Source organism: Stomoxys calcitrans, chromosome 5 (genome assembly GCF_963082655.1).
Source record: "Stomoxys calcitrans chromosome 5, idStoCalc2.1, whole genome shotgun sequence".
Classification (NCBI taxonomy): Eukaryota; Metazoa; Arthropoda; class Insecta; order Diptera; family Muscidae; genus Stomoxys; species Stomoxys calcitrans.
Window position 1 is genome coordinate 96,310,476 of NC_081556.1, and position 23,695 is coordinate 96,334,170.

The following is a 23,695-nucleotide window of genomic DNA, read 5'->3' on the forward strand; positions in this document are numbered from 1 at the left end:
ATGCATGAAATACCTTCAATTATCAGCATACATTGTCTGAAAGTGAATTAAAAACCATTTTGGTGTTGTCTTTTTGCCTGTTGATGACATGGCCTATTCCATAATGTTTTTGCCTTTCTACCATTGAAAACAACAGTCTTGGGACGGCCACCTTGGTACTTGGATCCAATTTTTTATTTAATAATCATTCTATATTCCCAAATACCTTTTATTAGAGTCGTATATTGTCCCGATGGGTCCACTTTTTATTTTGGGCGGTACTCTTGGGACGACGCCTTCGCAACATGGATCCAATTTTTGACTGCATATTCGTATTCTACTCCCGAAAACCTTTCATTTGAGTTCCATGCTGTACCGATTGGACCACTTTTGATTTTTGGCAGTACTTTTGGGCGGTTTTGGGCTTGGGACGGGCTTGCCTTTCTACCATTCAAAACTACAGTCTTGGGCTTGGGACGGCCCCCTAGATACTTGGATCCAATTTTTAATTTATAATTATACTCTATTCCCGAATACCTTTCATTGGAATCCTATATTGTCCCGATGGGTCCACTTTTTATTTTTGGCGGTACTCTTGGGGCGACGCCTTCGGAATATGGATCCAATTTTTGATGGCATATTCGTATTCTGCTCTCGAAAACTTTTCATTTGAGTTCCATATTGTCCCGATCGGTCCAATGTGATTTTTGACAGTACTTTTGGGGAGGTTTAGGGCTTGAGGCGGCTTCCTAGGTACTTGAACCCAATTCTAAATATCATATTCATATTATACTCTCAAATTCCTTGCTTGTGAGCCCCACATTGTTCCACTTGGTCTACCTTTTATTTTGGGCACTACTCTTGGTCGGTTTTGGGCCTGTGCCGGATCCCCCTTTGAGCCCTATATTGTCCCGATCGGTCCAATTTGATTTTTGACAGCACTTTTCGGGTGGTTTTTGGCTTGGGACGGCTTCCTAGGTACTTGAGCCCAATTCTAAATATCATATTCTTATTCTACTCTCAAATACCTTGCTTTTGAGTCCCACATTGTCCCAATCGGTCTACTTTTTATTTTGGTCACTACTCTTGGTCGGTTTTGGTCCTACGGCGGCCTCCTAGGTACTTGGGCCCAATATTAAATATCATATTTGTATTTAACTCCGAAATACCTTTCATTGTCCCAATCGGTAAATGTGTCCTGCTGGGGATTTTTGGAGGGTGCGGAGCCCCCTCAAACACCGAGGAATAGATTTTTAGGTCAGATGTGTACTCTTCTTTTAAATACCTTTCATTTGATACCCATATTGACCGAAGCGGCAAAAGTGTCCTGTTGGGTATGGTATATTCGGGGGTGGGAGACCCCTCCGACACAGGGCGCCATTTTTAAACCAAGTTCGTACTCTACTCTTTAATACCTTTCATTTGATACCCATATTGTCCCCATCGGTAAACATGTCCGTTCGGGTGGGTTTTACGATCGGGCGTCCCCCCAGGTTATTGGACCCCAAAGTTGTATACCAAATTCGTGTGCAATTTCATCGATGCAACCATCTCCGAGATCTGGCGTTTTTGAAAATTTGGGGTAAGATGTAGGATCCCCCCCATGAAAATCGGTTTAGCCGTTTTTGAGTCTATACGGACAAAACAAAGAAACTAACCAACAAACAAGTAAAGGCGTGCTAAGTTCGGCCGGGCCGAATCTTGGCAACCCACCACCATGAATTCTGTTAAAATTTTATACAAAATAAATTTAATTGAAGGGCATTATTTTATGGTGTTTTGGACCGTGCTTGGCACAGTTGGAAGTCATAACAGAACGAATGTGCAAATTTTTAACTAAATTGGATGAAAATTTAGGCTTTCTGTGACTCAACATGTCAAATCGGGAGATCGATTTATGCGGGAGCTATATCCGGTTATAATCCGATTAAGACCGTACTTGGCACAGTTGTTGCAAGCAGTAAAAGAACACTACACGCAAAATTTCCGCCAAATCGGGCAAAAATGGGCTCTAGAAGTCAAATCGTGAGATCGGTTTATTTGGTAGCTATATCAGGTTGTAAACCGATTCGGACCGTACTTAGCACAGCTATTGGAAGTCATAACAGAACTCCACGTGCAAAATTTCAGCCAATTTGGACAATAATTGCGGCTTCCAAGGGCTCAAGAAGTCAAATCGGGAGATCGGTTTATATGGGAGCTTTATCTAAATCTGAACCGATATAGCCCATTTGCAATCCCCAATGAACTACATTGACCTAACTATCGAAGGAATAGAGCTAGCCGCTTGAAATATTGCACAAATACTTCTTATTAGTGCAGGTTGGTTGGGATTCTAAATGGGCCATAGGTCCCTATTTTGATATAGCTGCCATATAAACCGATCTTGAATCTTGACTTCTTGAGCCACCAGAGGGCGCAATTCTTATTCGATTTGGTTGAAATTTTGCACGAAGTGTTTTGTAATGACTTCCAACAATTGTGATAAGTATGGTTAAAATCGGTTTATAACCTGATATAGCTGTCATATAAACCGATCTAGTTTCTTGAGCCTCTAGAGGGCGCAATTCCTTTCTAATTTAGCTGAAAATTTGCACGAGGTGTTTTGTTATGATATCCAACAACTTTGCCAAGTATGGTTTAAATTGGTTCATAAACTGATATAGCTGTCATATAAACCGATCTGGGGTCTTGACTTCTTGAGCCTCTAGAGGGCGCAATTCTTATCCGATTTAGCTGAAATTTTGCATGACGCGTTTTGCGATGACTTCCAACAACTGTGCTAAGTATGGTTTTAATTGGTTCATAAACTGATAAAGCTGCCATATAAACCGATCTGGAGTCTTGACTTCTTGAGCCTCTAGAGGGCGCAATTCTTATCCGATTTGACTGAAATTTTGCATCAGGTATTTTGTCATGACTTCCAACAACTGTGCTAAGTATGGTTTAAATTGGTTCACAAACTGATATAGCTGCCATATAAACCGATCTTGAATCTTGACTTCTTCAGCCTCTAGAGGGCGCAATTCTTATCCGATTTGGCTGAAACTTTGCATCAGGTATTTTGTCATGACTCCCAACAACTGTGCTAAGTATGGAACAAATCGGTCAATAACCTTGTGTAGCTGCCATATAAACCGATCTTGAACCTTGACTACTTGAGCCAATAGAGGGCGCTATTCTTATCCGATTTTGCTGAAATTTTGCATGAGGTGTTTTGTTATGACACTCAACAACTGTGCTTAGAATATTTCAAATCGGTCAATTATCGGATATAGCTGCCATATAAATCGATCTTGGATCTTGACTTCTGGAGCCTCTAGAGGGCGCAATAGTTACCTGATTTGGCTGACTTGACTTCAGTGACTTCTTCTATGATTTCCAATATTTAATTTAATTCTTTTCTTTTATCCTTTGTTTGCCGAAAAGGAGATACTGGGAAAGATTTCGACAAATGCTATCCATGATGGAGGGTACATTAGATTCGGCCCGTCCGAACTTAGAACGCTTTTTCTTGTTATATAATATTTAATTTTTTTTAATCGTAAATCGGAAAAAAATTCTTAAAAAAAAACTTAAATTTTTATGAAATTTTCTATTTTAAAGCAAATTTTGCCTCATCGTAGTCTACATCTATTTGGCAATCCAATTAAATTATTTTTTTTTTGTACTCCATGCTAGGAGTATTTAAGATAGTAACTAGCAACTCAAATATCTCACCTAACTATCCTCCTTGCACTAGAAACAATTTCAGTTTTGCGTGTGTAAGCACATTACAACACGGCAACGTGGCAATTTCCTATGTGTCCTAGTACTTGGGTTGCGCAAATTTTTCTCCCATGGGAGGTGCCTCGGTAGATTCGTGAAAAATTCAAGTTTTGAAAACAGAAATTACACGTGGATGCACCATCACATGTGGTGATGGGGGCAATAAAATACCACTGCCAGCATCATGTGACATGAATAAAGTCTTTATTATAGTTCTTTTGCCTGAAATCCTCAAAAAGAATAAAAGGCCAGTAGCAGTTATCTGGTCAAAATGTAATGGCAAAGTAAGCGCAGCTTTACAATGTAGGCAAAAGTTGACAACCCACATTCATTCTCAAGAGATGTGTAACCGCTAAAAAAGCTTCATAGGATGATAATGCTGTCCTTTAATAGGTGGTGCATGTGGTGTTTTTCTTTTTTGTGGATTTGCCAGAGTGAGTTTATGAAGACTGAAGCCTTTGTTGCATGTGCTATGGCCAAAATGTTTTTGCCACTTTTTGTTAAGGGAATATCATTATCGTCGCCATCAACCCTACCACCATCGCCTGCCATTCAAACAGAATTCCATTTTAATTTTCAAAGTGTTGTACTTGTGTGCATACACGATGTATGTACGTGTGTGTGTGTGTGTGCGGGTCTGTGTGAAGACATGACCATACCACAAAGATAAACTTTGGTTAAATTTGCATTGCAAATTTTTTAAACTAAAAATTGTAACAATCAGCAACAGGAGGTGGTTTAACCAGAGAAGAGAGAACTCGTTATCAAAATTTGGGCACCAGCGATAGCTTCTAAAGTTCTAATTATACATAATGATGTTTAAGAGGACTTAATGACGTTTAAAAACGCTAACTTGAATACATAAACTTAGCAGGTAAACTATGGTACCCGTTTAAAGCTTTCCATCACAGGAAGGGAGGTTAATAACTACGCCATTCCATTTGCAGCAAGTCGAAGTATGTATTCACGATCTTCATGATATTATGAGTCGGTCTAAACATGGTACTGCCTAGTTCATAACCTAAGTCTAAAGGGCAGCACTTCTTGAGCACCTTCAAAAAATACTTCTTATCCACTTACATACTAGAGAAGGTGGGAGCCAGAGAGAGTAGAAGAGAGTGAGTAGAAGAGAGTGAGTAGAAGAGATTGAGTAGAAGAGAGAGAGAGAGAGAAGAAGACAGATAGAACAAGTAAAAGCGTGCTAAGTTCGATCGGGTCGAATAATGGGAACCCACTACCTTTGATTGTGATATGTGGGAGCTCATGTGGGAGCTATATTTAGTTATATACCCAATTGGACCGCACTTGGCGCTGTTCTTGAGAGTCATAACAGAACACTATATGCAAAATTTCAGCTAAATCGAACAAAAATTGCGGCCTGTAAGAGCTCAAGAAGTCAGATCGGGAGTGGTTGGTACTTCGCACAGTAGTTTGAAGTCATAACAGAACAGTATGTGCAAAATTTCAGCCAATTCAAAAGAAAATTTAGGCTTCCAAGGTCTTTAGAAGTCAAATCGGGAGATCGGTTTATATGGGAGGTATATCAGGCTTTTGACCGATTTGTATCGTACTTAGCACAGTTGTTGGAAGCCATAACAGAACTCAATGTGCAAAATTTCAGCCAATGCTGACATAAATTGCGGCTTGTAAGGGCTGAAGAAGTCAAATCCGGAGATCGGTTTATATGGGAGGTATATCATGTTCTTGACCGATTTGAACTGTACTTGGCACACTTATTGGAAGAATAACAGAACACAATGTGCAAAATTTCAGCCAAATCCGACAAAAAATGCGGCTTGTAGGGGCTCAAGAAGTCAAATTGGGAGATCGGTTTATATGGGAGCTATATCAGGTTTTTGACCGATTTAGACCATACTTAGCACAGTTATTGGAAGTCATAGCAGAACAGTATGTGCAAAATTTTAGCCACTTCGGACAAAAATTGCGGCTTGTAAGGGCTGAAGAAGTCAAATCAGGAGATCGGTTTATATGGGAGCTATATCAGGTTCTTGACCGATTTAAACTGTACTTGGCACACTTGTTGGAAGTCATAACAGAACACTAAGTGCAAAATTTCAGCCCAATCGGACATAAATTGCGGCTTGTAAGGGCTGAAGAAGTCAAATCGGGAGATCGGTTTATATGGGAGCTATATCATGTTCTTGATCGATTTGAACCGTACTAAGCACAGTTGTTGGGAGAACACCATGTACAAATTTTCAGCCAATACGGATGAAAATTGAGGCTTTCAAGGACTAAATAAGTCAAATCGGGAGATCGGTTTATATGGGAGCTGTATCAGGCCTTTGGCCTATTTGTACCGTACTTAGCACAGATGTTGGAAGTCATAACAGAACACAATGTGCAAAATTTCAGCCCAATCGGACAAAAATTGCGGCTTGTAAGGGCTGAAAAAGTCAAATCGGGAGATCGGTTTATATGGGAGCTATATCAGGTTCTTGACGGATTTCAACCGTTAGGTTAGGTTGAAAAGAGGGTGCAAATATTAATCCGCCCCATGCCACTATGGACATACACCAAACCTCTAAAAAGAAAATTTTAAGTAACGAATTCCGGGCTATTTACATCCTTAATTGTTTTCAATACCACTTCCCTAAATTGGTTCATGTCTGATATTGTGTCATTGACAAAGGAAATTCTCCAACGTCTCATTATCTTCCCCGCATGCCCTACACATGCTATCACTTGCAGCGCCGATTTTACATAAGTGAGCTAGTAGTCCCGTTATTATACCAATAGCTATGCTGAACTCTTTCTTACTTCATTTCAGTAATAGCCTCGCCTTCTCACGCTCTGGATCTCCCCATAGGATTTTCGCCGTCCTACCGACCGTTTCGCTGTTCCACAATGTTGCATGCAAATGCGTCGCCCACTCCCTTAACTCGGACTGCGTCGACCCGAAAGGCTTCAAGACCAAGTTTATTGACCGCCAAATCGTCTGACCTTTCATTTCCGCTTACTCCGTTATGCCCCGGCACCCAAATACGAATATTATAATAACAATCACCGTTTTTGTAGAAGTAATTGAAAAAATTTTAAATCTCATCCCGTCCTCTCTTGGTATTGCACATCGCGGTGTAGAGCCTGGCTCGCTCCATGGCCTGTAGGTCTATTGGACCCATTCCGCTATTATAAGTGCTGTGGGCTCTGCCACTGTCCGGTAGGATGATAAAACCCTAAGGGCCGTCGTCCTTTGTACCGAGAGCAGAGATTTTGCTGTCTGCATTTTCTGGCCCCTTATTTCACTCCCATAGAGAAGGCTGCTTTTGCATGTCTCCATAAAGAGTCTGCGCCTGCTCGGGTGAGACTCATCTATGTTTGCCATCAGTTGGCTGATTTGCGCCGTTATCCTCGCGGCCTTTTTTATCGCATGCCAAATTTGCTCTGCATAGGTCAACTTTGTATCTTGTCGGATCCCTAGATATTTGACCGATCTCTTGGTGTTCCTTAGTATGTCTTCTATGCACATATCCACTTCCACTGGAATATTTTTTCTCGTAAGGAGTAGCAACTCTGTCTTCTGCATGGCAAGTTGCAAACCGTGGGAGTCCACCCAGTCTTTTGTCCTTAGCATCACCTGTCGTTGTTTGCGCTCCGCACCTTCCGTGTCTCTTGCTGTCATGATTGCAGCGATGTCGTCAGCATATCCTACTTGAACGGTTCCGACTGGCATTTCTGTTCGAAGTATTCGATCATAACTGGCATTTCAAAGATCCGGCCGAAGTATGGCTGCTTGCGCCGCTCCTGTTGTGACCTCATATTCCCTCGTTTTATCAGCAGAGTTATAGATAAGTACCTTGTCATGCAAGCAACTTCTCATTATTCTCATCAGATATGCCGGGATATTAAAGACCTCTCTGAGCGCTTGGAGGACGTCTGACCATCTGAGGCTTTTGAATGCCTTCCTCACACTCAGTGTGGCCAAGAGAACAATCGGCCTGCAGTAGTGGTTCCTTTGCCTAGCCGCTTCTATTACCTCACCATATTTCTGAGAGCTCCGATCGTAGACGTCTCTGCCCGGATGCCATGTTGTCTCGATGAGAATCCACCACCCTCAATGATGACGTTCTGGAGCCGTGGCTTTATCAGTCACTCCAAAAGCTTGCCGGCCGTATCCAGCATACATAGTGGTCTATTTTAGGATGAGCATGTTGAATAACCTTTGCCCTTGCTTATGAGCACCAGCTTTTGTCTCTTTCATAACTCCGGAGAAACAAAACTCCCTCAATGAAGGCGTCCTGGAGTCGTGGCTTTATAAGTCGCTCCAAAAGCTTGCCGGCCATATCCAGCATACATAGTGGTCTGTATGAGGATGGGGATGTTGGATCACCTTTACCCTTGCTTATCAGCACCAGCTTTTGTCTTTTTCATACCTCCGGAAAAACAAACCTCCCTCAATGATGGCGCATCCTGGAGCCATGGCTTTATAAGTCTCTCCAAAAGCTTGCCGGCCATATCCAGCATACATAGTGGTCTGTATGAGGATGGGAATGTTGGATTATTGGATCACCTTTGCCCTTGCTTATGAGCACCAGCTTTTATCTCCTCCATACCTCCGAGAAAACGCCATCCAATTGACACCGGTTAAACATTTTCAGAAGAAATTCTGGTCTATTTGCAGCTAACTGCCTGATGACCTAGGCTGGTATTCCGTTAGGACTAGGGGATTTTCTGCTCTGAAGGCTGCGGGCTGCATTCCTTAACTCCTTAATTGTAAACCGGCTTATGTTGTCAGTGGATTCTTCATAAACTTCATTTTCTCTATTGTTGTTCTCCCGTCAATCATCGCCGTCGGGCTCCGTGTGCCGAGTTTTTTCATCACAGTTTTATATTCGAGTTCGGTTTATATCTTCTTTTAACTCCTCCCTCTTTTTTTTTCTTGCTCTTTTCTATTACGGCAGCGAGTATCGTTTTTGCCTACTTGTATAGAGAGTGTTCTGTCTCAGCCGTGCTTCTGCGGCGAGCTCGGGTTTTCGAGGGTTTATGTTGTCAGTGGGCTCTTCATAAAATTCATTTTCTCTACGCTCGTGTCGGGGAAAGAGTGTGTAAACTATATCCATTGTTCTCCCGTCCATTATCGCTGTTGGGCTCCGTGAGCTGAGTTTTTCCATTAAAATTATATACCTGATGTTCCAAGGGTTTTGGTTTAGATCTTCTCTTAATTCCTCCTACTTTTCTTTCTTGCTCCTTTCTATTACGGCAGCGAGTAACTTTTTTGCCTACTTGTATAGAGCGTGTTGTGTCTCAGCCGTGCTTTTGCGGAGAGCTCTCGTATATCTACGTTGCTGTTGTAGCCACATTTACATGTGGAGGTGGCGATCCTCGTCAAGCTCCAGTTCCGGTCCAAAGGACCGATTGCCGCTGGAATATGGTGGCCATTGGTTATTTAACGTCGCCAATAACTCGCTTTGTCATATCGAGCATCATAGGCACTCAGTATTTGTGCAAGAGCCGGTACCGCCCGACCTCTCACAGAGACTCTCCGCTCGATACCGCTGATTGTCTGTGACTGCCCTTGCAGCTACTCAGCAACCTGTGTACGCACCCGGTAGCTCGCAGCTAAGCTTCTCGTGACAGCAATGAACACCACACAGATCGGAGCTCAATGATCTAACCTTTGTGGTGCTCACAGCTATCCCTTGGCGGGATACGTCTTAGTTTTAATTCAATGCAGTTGCTTCGTTGCTCAGCTATAGCATCATTCCAGCAGTGCAGTGCGGTTCTATTTCCCATCGGCCTTTTGAGTCTTGGCATGGATTTTTTCCATCCGTTCTCTTTGATGTCCATCACTGGTCCCACTATCGGCCGAACGTCCAGTTCAATCTGCTCTGACCGCTGGGTTTGCCGGTCAATTTCCGCTAGGAGTTTCAAGGTGTCGAGCTTGTTCACATTGCACCTTCGTGTCCTTGTGCTCATTCCCTCATTAGCTGTGTCTCTTTTAGTAAAAACTGAGAACATAATATGCCTGTGGTCTCTCCCTGCGTAAGTTGTGTAGTACACTCCACTCTGTTATCTTCCCGATGATTTCCTCGAACGCAAGTGTGATGTCCAGTATAGTGCCATTGCACCCGGGTTGCCTAAAGGTTGGCACGTTTCCAGAGTTAACAACGAGTAAACCATTTTTTGCCGCCATGTCTAGAACTTGTATTCCTCTTGAGTTGGTCGTTACCATGCCCATTCTACCGCTCTAGAGTTGAAATCGCCAACTACTATGTGATGCCTGTTTAATCTTCGCATTGTGTCTTCGATCTCATTAAGTTTCGCCTTGAAGGCGTCGGCATAGTCGTTAGGGGTGAGATAGCAGCCAAACAGCGTGAACTGCTCCAGCTACATCCAGATACCCGTTTCCATTTCCGTTGTTTACTGGTGACATGCCATTGCGGTATGGAATCCAGATAGCAGCTGTCTTTGTGGGATCCTCAAGCCAGGACTCTTGATCCCTTCCTCCATATTGCTCGCCTATAACCACGATGTCAGCACGTTGTTCTGCGACTATTTGCAATAGGAGATCTTGTGCGTCTTTACTCCTGTGCATGTGGGCCTGCAGTATTCTTAGCATGTCTGCTGTATGCCTCCTTTGCATCTTCCTGAGCCAAGAAGTTCATCCGTCGGGCCTTTCCACTGTGCGAGCATATACAGCATTTCCAAGGGCTAGTGCACTCTTCATCTTGTGTCCACTCTTGTTGCATAGTCTCATTCCTTTTCTATCGGGTCCCTTGCATTTCCACTGTAGATGGCCTGCTCAAAAACACCTGAAGCGGTGTTTTCTCTCTTTCCGGTATGTCAGCCGATAATTTGTCATTCCAATCAGGAGCATGCTGATCTTCAGCAACTCGTTGGTGCAGCTAGCTGGTAGGGAGATGAAGGCCATTCTCTGCTTTTTGAAATTAAGTGCAGTTAACTGCACAGTCACTTCCTCAGCTATTGTTCCCGTTACCTTGATCACTACATCAGTGATGTCTTTGGCGGTGCAGAGGCAGTCAGAGTTGGGGATCTCTATCATGGTCTTTGGTCTTGTCTACATTGACATATTAAAATGTTATCCTATTGATTAATAGTTAATTTTGTTCTTTTGCTTTCTTTTTAGTAAATTTTTGTAAAAATGGCTCAACCACAAATGATGCAAATTAAATTATCCCGCTTCGATGCTCAACCATGGGGCTTCCGTCTTCAAGGTGGCACTGACTTTGCCCAACCTCTGCTTGTACAAAAGGTAAGTTAAATGCATATGTTATATGAACCATTACACAGTCGAAACCGCATAATTGCAATACGCTTAAGTGCAAAATGCCGTTTAAGTGAAACTTGTTGGAAAGTATTCTTCATTTTTGGTGTTATTCAATGCAATTGAATTTGCTTAAGTGAAAAATCTTTTAACTGAAAATACCGCTAAACAGGAAAGGTTCTGGCAACCCAAATTCCGTTTTTATATGAAACCGAAATGGCTTAAGTGAAAAAGTTATTTCTATGGGAAATTATCTGGAATTGGAAAAATTCGCGTCAAAAATATTTTTTTTAATTTCATTTATGGTTGTCTTTTTGACTTTTAAAGCGTTTTTCAAGACATTGCTTTTTTTAAACTCAAGTCATTTCATACATAATTGAATGTTGAGATTAAGATTCGCTTTCGGTTACGTTTATATAGCTTAACCTAAAATAGATTTCTCTTATCCGGACTACGGCTAATTGAAAAAAAAAAATCTCTTATCCGTATTACGCTTAACCGAAAATTACAGATAAGTGCAACAAACTTCATGAATTTTTAGTGTTTGGATTCTGCGTAAAATTGACACAAAATAAAATAAGTTGGAAGGCATCATTTTTCTCTATGTACCAGTCAAAAATGAAAGCTGCTAGGAACCAAACAAGGATAATCGAAAGATCGGTTTATATGGGAGCTACATCAGGTTAAAGAGCGATTTGAACCGTACTTGGCACAGTTGTTGAAAGTCGTAACAGAACACCACGAGCAAAATTTTGGCCAAATCGGACAATATTTTCAGACTGCGGGGGCTCAAGAAGTCAATTTGGGAGATCGGGTTATATGGTAGCTATATCAGGTTATAAACCGATTTGAACCATACTTGGCACAGTTGTTGGAAGTCATAACCCAGCGAATTACCGAGCAATAGCGTTATGCTCCGCGTTTTCTGAGGTTATGGAGAGCATAGTCTATTACCATCTTGTGAGATACTTAGAGTCCAATGGTCTTCTTAGCTACCGACAATATGGGTTTCGCAGAAATCGCTCCAAGGGTGACCTGATGGCATTCCTGTCTGAACGTTAGAGTCATTCTATTCATTAGTTCGGTGAGAGTAAGGTGGTGGCTCTGGATATCTCCAATGAATTTGATAGGGTCTAATAACTTCGCTGGATTTATATCGAGTTTTCTCAGAGATCCCACTAAAAAGTTGTTGTAGATGGGTTCTCTCATCTGACGACTAAATATTGACCGCGGGAGTACCACAAGGCCCTGTCCTTTCTCCCTCTCTTTTTCTTATTTTCATTTACGATCGTCTGGGTCTGACTTCGAATCCGATCTACTCATTCTCGGGAATTGCAAGTCATAACGAAACACCACATGCAAAATTTTAGCCAAACCGAAAAAAAATTTCGGTTTGTAGGGGCTCAAGAAGTCAAATCGGGAGATCGGTTTATATGGGAGCTCTATCAGCTTATATATCGATTTGGACCGTACTTGGCACACTTGTTAGAAGTCGTAACAGAACACTACATGCAAAATTTCAGCCAAATCGGACAAAAATTGTGGCTTCCACGGGCTCAAGAAGTGAAATCGGGAGATCGGTTTATATGGGAGCTATATCTTAATCTAAACCGATTTGACCCATTTGCAATCCCCAACAATCTGCATCAATATTAAGTATCTGTGCGAAATTTCAAGCGGCTAGCTCTTCGCGTTCGAACGTTATCGTGATTTCGGCAGAAGGACGGACGGACGGACATGGCTAGATCGACTCAGAACGTCGAGACGATCAAGAACAGACGAAAATTTCAAGGTGTTCCAACAAAATGAATAGATAAGTATACCCCCATCCTTTGGATCATATTCGTTTCATATGCCGAGAAGTCAATGCATAAGACTTCTCGCATGTTCACAGTTCACAGTTTCAAAATTTCAGTGTAAACGATTTTTATGGGCTTGCAAATTTGCCCATGTACGTATGTTAAGGAACATGGGCAAATTCCTCAAATATCAATTATTGCTGTACGATTCAAGTTAAAGCTCAATCTCCTTTTTATTGCCCAGTCGAAACGGCGAGACGCAGTGCGACACCCTTTTTGGGAAGAAGTTTTTACACGGCTTCCATGAATGGCGTAGTACCTCACGAATGTCGCCAGAATTAGATGGGTAGAACCTTTATGGGCTTAGGTATTAAAATCCCCAAATCAGTCTAAATGGTGCCTATATCCAAACTTGAACCGACCAAGACCATATTCAGTTAGGATAGTGTGTGGACTAGTCAAAATCACTATTCAAGTTATGTTAGGTTGAATGGGTAGCCCACACCGAAATGTGAGTTCATTCGGAGGCCTGTCCGATACATTGTCATACCCTAGAAAAGGATGGAAACATGAAGGAAGAAGGTGAAAAATTATGATGATGAAATATACTGAAATATAAAACCCTAAATCGTTGCCATACGGCAGCCAAATCAAAAAATGGTCCGACCAGGATCCTATTCAGTTCGGACAACGAAAGGCTTACCTGCAGAAGCGTATTATGGTCAGGGAGTCGAAAACAGACCTCAGTCCCTGGGTTCTCAATGTCCTCTAGCTTTGAACTCGGGTATTGCTACATAGGTAGCATAATCTTCCAGATGATAAGACCAGAGTTGAGTCAATCCAAGACTGTGCCTATGGCAACAGCGCCTCGCTCTTGGCCTCAAGTGTCATCTAAGGTATCCGATCGGAAACCTTTTTTATTCCATCCAGGTTTCCTATCATCACTCCGACTATACTGCGACCTACTCCTATCCTCTATTAATTTTCCCATCGCCTTTAGTCTCATTTCCGCAATGGCTGCCCCACACTTAATCTGTATGCCTATGGCTCGGATATTAGAATAGCTTCCAGTCCCAAGTCAACATATTTTCTGGTCCTTATGCTTCACTTTTTCTGCATTGCAGTCCACTATACTACTGAGGCGTAAGTAAGTATTTGTCTACTCACACTCCTATAGAGGCAGACTATATTCAGATTTAAGCCGCATTTTGAGCGTACGGCCAGTCTACATAGTGCCCAACATCTGTGAGACTTCTTGGTACGCTCCAGAATGTGGACAGTTTGTTATCCACGATCACTTCTAAGTATTTGACCTTCTAAGATATCGAAAACGTTTTGTTCAGTTAATTTGGTGCGTCAAATTGACTCAACTTCGCCTTCCTCGTAAACAGGCAGATTTGAGTCTTCTCTGGGTTAACAAGCCCACCCGAATATGGTATATACCGGGCCATATTAACACATACACCCAGAGAAAAGTTGATAACCAACGTGCTCATTTCAATACCAAACGGTATTAATAGTAAAGCAACACCGTATGATACAAAAGCAATACCGGATGATTAGTACTGTTTGGAAGTAATCTTATTACCGAACTGGTATTGGTTTTAATACCAATCTGTTATTGCTTTTAGTACCTAACCGTGATTATTCCGTCCCCTAATGAACCAAAACCAAAAATATTGAAGTCGGAAGGATGTAGTGCTTATTGACATTTGTCTTAAATCCTTGGATGTCAAAGAGGGTGGGAAAAACTTTAGCCGGAAGTCGAATTCACATACGAACGGTTCGGGCGAAATAAGAATTCTCTCTATAATACATTGTCCGGTCCGTAGGCCAATCAATTACAAACGGGTGTGAGTTCCTGGAAAGTCTAGTATCCCTGACATATAATACATCCTTACATCAGGAATAAGAAGACGAATATCAGACGAACACACACCATGAAAGTACCGATAGAACAGCGCTAAACAACCCACATTGCGACGATGATGAAGGGAGGCAATAGAGTTGGATACCCCACTGTCCCCAATCAACGTCATCGCTTTCCTCTGTACACGGTCCAGTAGCTCCAGGTATGATTTTGAAGCTCCAGCCCATATATGTGAGTTGTACTCTATTTTCGGCCTTATGGAAGTGGTGTAGATATTAAGAAGATCAGACGTATTGAAGTAATTCTTACACCATTTAAGGAAAACTAAACACTTGAATGCTTCTTTCGACACTTCAAATACATGTTTAGCCCAACGGACATCACTTTGTATTTTCATGCTCCCGAACATCAAGAGCTTCTGATTGCTCAACATCTACACCGTTTATAGACAAAGATGATCGTTTTGGGTCAGCGAATCGTTTGTGTGACAGCAAGCAGCACTGAGTCTTACGTGCATTAAAATCTACTCGATTCATTCGATCCCACTCAGAAATGGCCAGCAAATCCTGGCAGAGTGTATCGTCCATAACCCGCCCCTTGTCCTCAATCTCTCGAAGACTTGGCCTATGGTCGAATGAGTACGAATGACAGAGATTACTGTCATCCACAAATGAGTAGATCGGATTCGATGTCTGACCCAACAGATCGTTGATGAAAATTAGAAAAAGAGAAGGAGAAAGAACAGAACCCTGGAGTACACCTGCGGACAAGTTGTGCTTATTGGATGAGAACCCATCTATAGCGACTCGAATAGTGCGATCTCTGAGAAAGCTCGATCGAAGCCATTACCGACACTAAATGCGACAAACTTTGATAGTAGTGCACCGTGCCAGACCCTATCAAATGCCTTAGAGATATCCAGAGCCACAAACTTACTCTCACCAAACTGGTGGATTGAGCGACTTCAACGTTCCGACAGAAGTGCCATGAGTTCGCCCGTAGAGCGATATCTGCGGAACCCATACTGTTGGTTGCTTAGAAGGCCATTAGACTCTAAATACCTCACAAGATGGTGATTAACCATGCTCTCCATGACCCTGAAGAGAGCGGAGCATATCGCAATTGGCCGATAATTCGAATGGTTGTTTGCCCCACCTTTCTTGGGTATTAGCTGAACGTTCGCAACTTTCCAATGCGAGCCGGGAAGACACCCGCACGGTAGGCAAGATTGAAAACGTTGCGTAATGGACGAGCGAGCGGAGAAGTACACTTGCGTAAGACAAGTGTTGATGTGCCATCAGGGCCCGGAGATTTATTTACGTCTAGAACCCTTTTAACTCCACTCTGCCGATTAAGATGCTTCAGCCCATAACACCCGCATTTATTTGCTGATATTTGGAACACTGGGTTTAAGTAGGCCTTTCTTCTTCCTCTTAAAGAGGCAGATTGGGTTAATATCTAGCCTTATCGTATATGCCATCTAAAAGACCCTTTTGGCCCTTCTGTGGAGCTGGTTCGGTTCCTTATCTCTTAGAAGTGTTGTAACATCCTCTCGTAGCAAACGGTTTCAAATCCCTCCTAAGTCGGCAGCCGTAATAGGTTATTTATGGTGGTCACCCATAGGAGTGGCGGTAAAATACCCCCTGTGGCGTGTCCTGCGTCACTTTCTCCCCTGTATTTATGTCATGGGAGCCACGAGTTTTGGCCAATTATAAATTTATTCAAAATTCTAACTCCACCATTTGTCATCGTTTCAATCGTGCGTCATATGGGATTTAAGCCAACATTGTGTGAACCGCTAAGTCATGGAGTTCCCCAAAAATTTCTAATTTAACACAGACACACACACACACACACACATACATACATAATATTCAACTACCTTAACTGCAACCAAATGTTGCTAAACTGTTGTAGTCACTGAATTTCAGCTTAAATTTGATTATGAATCACCGTGCGGTGTGTGTGTGTGCTGAATATATTTGCATAGCCAACCAACCAACCAACCATCGTAACACACTTACCGAGTGACCAATAGTCCCACATGGCTATCGCAAGAAAAAGTGTTACTTTGTTACAATACAATAGCTGTAGAGATGCGTGTGGGTGTGAGAGTTGAAATCCTTAACACATGGAGTGTACAAAATAAACTTCAAGCACAATTTGAATAGTCAACAGTTGTGTGAATTCAAATGAAAAATTTATTCGCACATATAATTTTGAACAAATTTTATTAGGGTGTACTGATTATACTGTACTGGCAAAAGTTTGGCGGAGGACACTATATAATACCCTATACCTCAAAGTTTACCAGCTTCTTTTAAGCAGGTTCGAGAACATACTAAGGTTGTATTGGGAAGCTATTTCTAAATCTGATCAGATTTCGATTTTCCAGGCTAATTGATCATATAGAACATTTCGTTCAAAATGTTTGAATTATCGGAGCAAAATTGTGGATTCTATAAATATAAAATACTAGCTGAACCGGGCCCGCTCCGCTGCGCCTTCTTTAACTCTCTAATATCTTTTGAGGGTGGGGACACTTCGCCCTGAATGCGAATATCGAATTCGTGCCATTGCAGCCTATGACGCTGAACGCGTTCGAATCCTGGCGAGAAGATAGGACAAAGCGGTGTTTATTCCCTCTTAATGTTGGCGACATTTGCGAGGTACAATGCCATGAATGGTCATTTAAAAAATTCTCCCCAAAGAGGTGCGGGACTCCGTTCGGACTCGGCTATAAAAAAAGGTCCCTTATCATTAAGTTTAAACTTGAATCGGAAAGCACTCATTGATCTGTGAGAATTTGCCCCTTCTCGATTCCTGGTGGTAATGTTCTTCCTTAGGGTAATGTTCTCATTAGGGGAGGGAAGGCACCTCAGACATTTCGACTCAAATTGCAAATTTTGCCCATGAACATTCGGATAAGGAACAGGGGCAAACTTCTCATATATCAATTAGTGCAGTCCGATTTAAGTTAAAGCTCAATGATATGGGGCCTCCTTTTTATAGCCGAGTCCGAACGGCGTGCCGCAATGCGACACCTCTTTGGAGAGAAGTTTTACATGGCATAGTACCTCACAAATGTTGCCAGCATTAGGAGAGGAAAATCACCGCTGAAAAATTTTTCTGATGGTCTCGCCAGGATTCGAACCCAGGCGTTCAGCGTCAAAGGCGGACATGCTAACCTCTGCGCTGTGGTGGCCTCGACTCAAATATGGATATCAAATTCGTGCTGCACTTCCAAATCCCATTTATTTGAGCCCCATATTGCCAGAGCCGGTAAATATGGGGCTAAAGCGGCCACCCGAACTTTGCACTGAAAATAGATATCAAATTTCAAGTTCAGTTTAGGGGGTGCTTTAGGTCGTACCCCAAAACATTTGGCTCCAAAATTGGATATCAAATTCGTTTTCTACTCTCAAATACCTTTCATTTGAGTCCCATATTGTCATAATGGGTCAAATAACCCATTCGATGTATCTTAAAGAGAAAAAAGCGCCACCTAGACTTGAATGCATATTTTAATGTCATATTCGTAATCTACTCTCTAATACCTTTCATTTGAGTCCCATATAGCCATGGTCGGCTAATATGCCCATTTGAGGGGTATTTGGGGGTGAGCCACTTCCCATTACTTGGACCTAATGTTTTATGCCATATTTGTAATCTACTGCCTGATACTTTTCATTTGAGTCTCATATTGACCTGAACTTCGAATATATCCGTTTAGAGAAGTTTTGGGGTTGGGAAGGGGCACGCTGGGTACCGATGCCCGAATTTTTATACCATACTAGTTTTCTGGTCTCCAATATCTTTCATTTGATACCCTTATTGTGCCCATCGGACCACTTTCGAATATGGTTGGCGTTTTTGGGGTAAGGGGGAGGGTCCGCCTCCACCTGATATCTAAAAATTATATAGCCTATGTTTCCTTCCAGATTAACGTACACAATCTATGAAAATTTTAAGCAAATTGGTTCAGCCAAGTTTCATATAGTCATAATGGGTCTAATGGCGGTTTTGAGGATTGGCGTGACCCCCTACACTTCGATCTGATTTTATATGCCAAATTCGAAATCTACTCCCGAATACCTTTCATTTGAGCCCCATATTGAAATGAACGTCCAATATGTCTGTTTGGTGGAGTTTTGGGGTTGGGGCGGCCCGAAGGGCACTTAGACTCAAATTTTAATACCATATTCGTTTTCTACTCTCCAATACCTTTCATTTGATACCTATATTGTCCCGATCGGTCTACTTTTGATTTTGGGTTGTGTTTTTAGTATAAGGGGGAGGGTCCGTCCCCCTTCCGATACCGAAAAATTATATAGCCTATGTTTCCCTTCAGACCAACCTACACAATATGCGAAAATTTCGAGAAAATTGGTTCTGCCGTTTTTGAGTCTATTATACGGCACAAACAATACAAATGATATTGGAGGTTTTTGTGGGGGTGGGGTGACCTCCTTTACTTCGACTTGAATTTGTATGCCAGATTCGTTATCTACTCCCGCATACTTTTCATTTGATACCCATATTGTCCTTATCGGTCCACTTTTGATTCTGGGTGGTGTTTTTGGGTAATGGGGGAGGGTCCGCCCCCTTCCGATATCAATAAACTATAAAGCCTATTCCTACTTCCTGACCATATTCGTATTCTACTCTCCAATACCTCTCATTTGATACCTATATTGTTCCGATCGGTCCACTTTTGATTTTGGGTTGTGTTTTAATTTTCATAAGGGGGAGGCTCCGTCCCCCTTCCGATACCCAAAAACTATATAGCCCATGTTTCCTTCCAGACCAACCTACACAATATGCGAAAATTTTGAGAAAATTGGTTCTGCCGTTTTTGAGTTTATACGGAACAAACAAACCGAGTCCGATATATCCGTGATTGGCTAATATGCCGATTTTGGACGTTTTTGTGGGGGTGGGGTGACCCCCTTTACTTCGACATGAATTTGTATGCCAGATTCGTTATCTACTCCCGTATTCTTTTCATTTGACACCCATATTGCCCTTATTGGTCCACTTTTGATTCTGGGTGGTGTTTTTGGGGTAATGGGGGAGGGTCCAGCCCCTTCCGATATCAATAAATTATAAAGCTTATTCCTACTTCCTGACTATATTCGTAATCTACTCCCGAATACCTTTCATTTGATACCTTTATTGTTCCGATCGGTCCAATTTTGATTTTGGCTTGTGTTTTTTTCATAAGGGGGAGGCTCCGTCCCCCTTCCGATACCCAAAAACTATATAGCCCATGTTTCCTTCCAGACCAACCTACACAATATGCGAAAATTTTGAGAAAATTGGTTCTGCCGTTTTTGAGTTTATACGGAACAAACAAACCGAGTCCGATATATCCGTGATTGGCTAATATGCCGATTTTGGACGTTTTTGTGGGGGTGGGGTGACCCCCTTTACTTCGACATGAATTTGTATGCCAGATTCGTTATCTACTCCCGTATACTTTTCATTTGACACCAATATTGTCTTTATCAGTCCTCTTTTGATTTTGGGTGGTGTTTTTGGGGTAACGGGGTAGGGTCCGTCCCCTTCCGATATCAATAAATTATAAAGCCTATTCCTACTTCTTGACCATATTTGTAACCTACTCCCGAATACCTTTGATTTGAGTCCCATATTGTCATGATTGTCAAATAAATCTATTTGAAGAGGTTTTGGGGCTGGGGCGGCCCCCAGGTACTTGGACCCAACTTTTGTTATGACATTCGTACTCTACTCTTGAATACCTTTCATTTGAATCCCATATTGTCCCGATCGGTCCACTATTACCTGTATCTCGATCTTAGGAACGCAGAGGCAGACAGACGGACATGACTATTTTGTATCAATAAGTGATTCTTGAGAGGGGCGAACCCTCCGCCTTAACCTAATTTGCAGAAACGTCAGATCTCGGAGATGGGTGCTGCGATTTAAGCGAAATTTTGTGCGTCCGAAATTGATATCCCCTTTTGGGACCAAGTTTCGGGGGTACACCCCTTCCCAAAAACACCCCCCAACAGGGCTGACTTACTGATCCTGGCAATATGGGGCTCAAAGGATAGGTATTTGAGAGTAGAATACAAATTTAATATCCAAATGTGGGACCAAGTGTTTGGGGGGCCACCCATCCCAAAGAGATCAAATTTTCGACCATATTTCGTATCAAGAAGTCATTCTTGAGGGGCGGACCCTTCCCCTTAACTTAATTTTCAGAAACGTCAGAAGATCTCGAAAATGGGTGCTGCGATTTAAGCGAAATTTTGTGTGCCCGAAATTGATAACCACTTTTGGGACCAAGTTTCTGGGGGTAAACCCCTTCCCAAAAACACCCCCAAACAGGGCTGACTTACTGATCCTGGCAATATGGGGCTCAAAGGAAAGCCATTTGTGTGTAGAGCACTAATCTGATGACGATATTCGGAAAAATTTTCTATGGAACTACTTCACCCCCATAAAAACCCCCCAAATAGGATCTTTTTGCTGACCATTGCAAAATGGGGCTCAAATAATAGGTATTTTAGAGAAGAACACGTATTGCATGCATATTTTCAGGGCCAAGTTACTGAATGACCTTCCCATATCTCAAACATATTTACCGACCATGGCAATATGGCTCGACACGGGATAGCTGTGAGCATTACACAGGCTGGACTATTGAGGTCCGATCTGTGTGGTGTTCATTGCTGTCACGAGAAGCTTAGCTGCGAGCTACCGGTCGCGTCCACAGATTGCGGATAGTGGAATGCTCCATACGGAGTAGTTGCAATGGCAGACGAGGGCTATCAGCATTATCGAGCGGAGAGTCTCAGTGAGAGGTGGCACTGGCTCCTGCACAAATACAAATACTAAGTGCCTATGATGCTCGATATGACAAGGTGAGTTATTGACGCCTTAAAAGAACCAATGGCCACCTTATTCCCAATGGCCACCTTATTCAATTTTAAGCTCAATGATAAGAGGCCTTCTTTTTATAACCGAGTCCGAACGGCGTGCTGCAGTGCGACACCTCTTTAGAGAGAAGTTTTACATGGCATAGTACCTCACCAATGTTGCCAGCATTAGGAGAGGAAAACCTCCGCTGAACATTTTTTTGGATGGTCTCGCCAGGATTCGAACCCAGGCGTTCGGCGTCATAGGCATACATGCTAACCTACCTAATCAAGGAACGCCCTCTCCACATGAAAATGTGGCTACAACAACAACAACATGGCATTACGGGGCTCAGATGAAAGGCATTGGGGAGTAGAGCTCGAAATTGATACCCACTTTCGGGACCAAGTTTCTGGGGGTCCACCCTTTCCCCGAAGGGAACAATTTTACCAACCATGGCAATATGGGGCTCAAATGAATGATATTTGAGATTATAAAACGAATTTGGTATTAAATTTCGGTGCCAAGTGTTTTAAGGACGCCTCATACCATAAACTCTCCTTAGGTTAGATTAGGTTGAAAAAAGGGTGCAGATATTAATCTGCCCCATGCCACGACATACACCTAAGCAAGTAATCGGTTTGTTAAGTTAGGACTTCCGTGCTATTAACACTATTGTCTGGAAGGATCAATAGGCTATAGAATTTTTTGATATCGGAAAATTGGCGGACCCTCCCCTTTACCCCAAAAACACCACCTCAATATAAAAGTGGACCCATGGGGGACAGTATGTGACTCAAATGAAAAGTACTGGAGAGTACATATTAAAAATTGGGTCCACATACCTAGGGGGCCGCCCCGACTAAGGAACAGGGGTACCCCTTTACTCCAAAAACACCACCTAAATATAAAAGTGGAGCCATGGCGGACAGTATGTGACTCAAATGAATGGTACTGGAGAGTACATATTAAAATTGGGTTCACATACCTAGGGGGCCGCCCCGACTAAGGAACAGGGGATACTTCTCTCATATCAAAGAGTGCAGTCCTCTTAAAATTTTTGCTCAATGATATGCCAATGATATAAAGCCACCCTTTTTATGCCGAGTCCGAACGGTGTGCCGCTTAGCGACACCAATGGTAAGAGAAGTTTTAACATGCCTGAATGCCTTACAAATGTCGCCAGCATTTGTAAGGGTATAACCACCGCTGAAATTTTGTTTCTGATGTTTACGCCAGACTGTTGTACATATAAGACATATAAGTAGATCTTTGACTCATTTCTTACCCGAATCTGGTGTAATATGCATAAGATTCGCCTCAGCTTTTGTACTCCAAACTTGTATTTATTCGTACCACCCTATTATATTCGCATACATTTTATTGTATTAACTTATTCAACAAGCCACTTCACTCACATATAAGTATGCTATGTTTCGCGTATGAAAATGGCCAAAAACGTTTTTTTTTTGAGGAAAAAGGTACCAAAATGTATTGTCATCTTTGTTGCTGTTGGCTCGGTGAAGAGTGTTATGTCTTATGGTTTACTTGGACTGTAGAGTGTTTTGAAAAATCATTGTGGCATTTGCTGATTCACCATTGAAGCATGCATCAGCAAAGTTGTGTGGTTATGATGATTTTGGAGGGTATGAAATATGGCTGTGTTTATCCATCCGTTGTCTTTGTCAAATGACCCACCGGTATGGGTAATGGTCAGCCTGCCTATATTTAATCATAATGTGATTTGGGCACACTATGACCATCTTTTTCCGCTGCTACTTTCGTGACTAAAGCATGCATTTGGCATATATATATATAAGTATGTATTTACATATTGTTTATCATGCAGGGTTTAAGTTGATATTGAAAAAATTCGCAGAAAATACACGAAAGAAATATACAAACTAATAAAGATTGAATAGCCTTGAAATTCTCTTTGCGATGAACGCAATTTAAGTGGCCAGCATCTTTACCAACTCTAGATAGAGGCTTGAATTGCTAAAACATACATTCGCTTATATACCCACCACCATAGAATATAGCCATTAACCTCTCTGGAAGAAAAAGGCGTAAAAGTGGTCGCGTATCCTGATGACGTGGCAATTGCGCTTAGGGGAAAGTTTCCCAGCACTCTTCGAGAGATACTTC

General features: G+C 42.1%; 1 protein-coding gene across 1 annotated transcript in view; it reads left to right on the top strand.

Moving 5' to 3' along the window:
* The window catches only part of LOC106089457 (PDZ and LIM domain protein Zasp), a 538,225-nt gene that overhangs the window by 132,188 nt on the left and 382,342 nt on the right, over positions 1–23,695 (top strand). The window contains exon 3 of the mRNA XM_013255315.2: positions 10,856–10,981. Coding sequence (XP_013110769.2) covers positions 10,871–10,981 — 111 coding nt within the window. The 5' untranslated portion in view covers positions 10,856–10,870. The remainder of the gene's footprint in view (positions 1–10,855; positions 10,982–23,695) is intronic.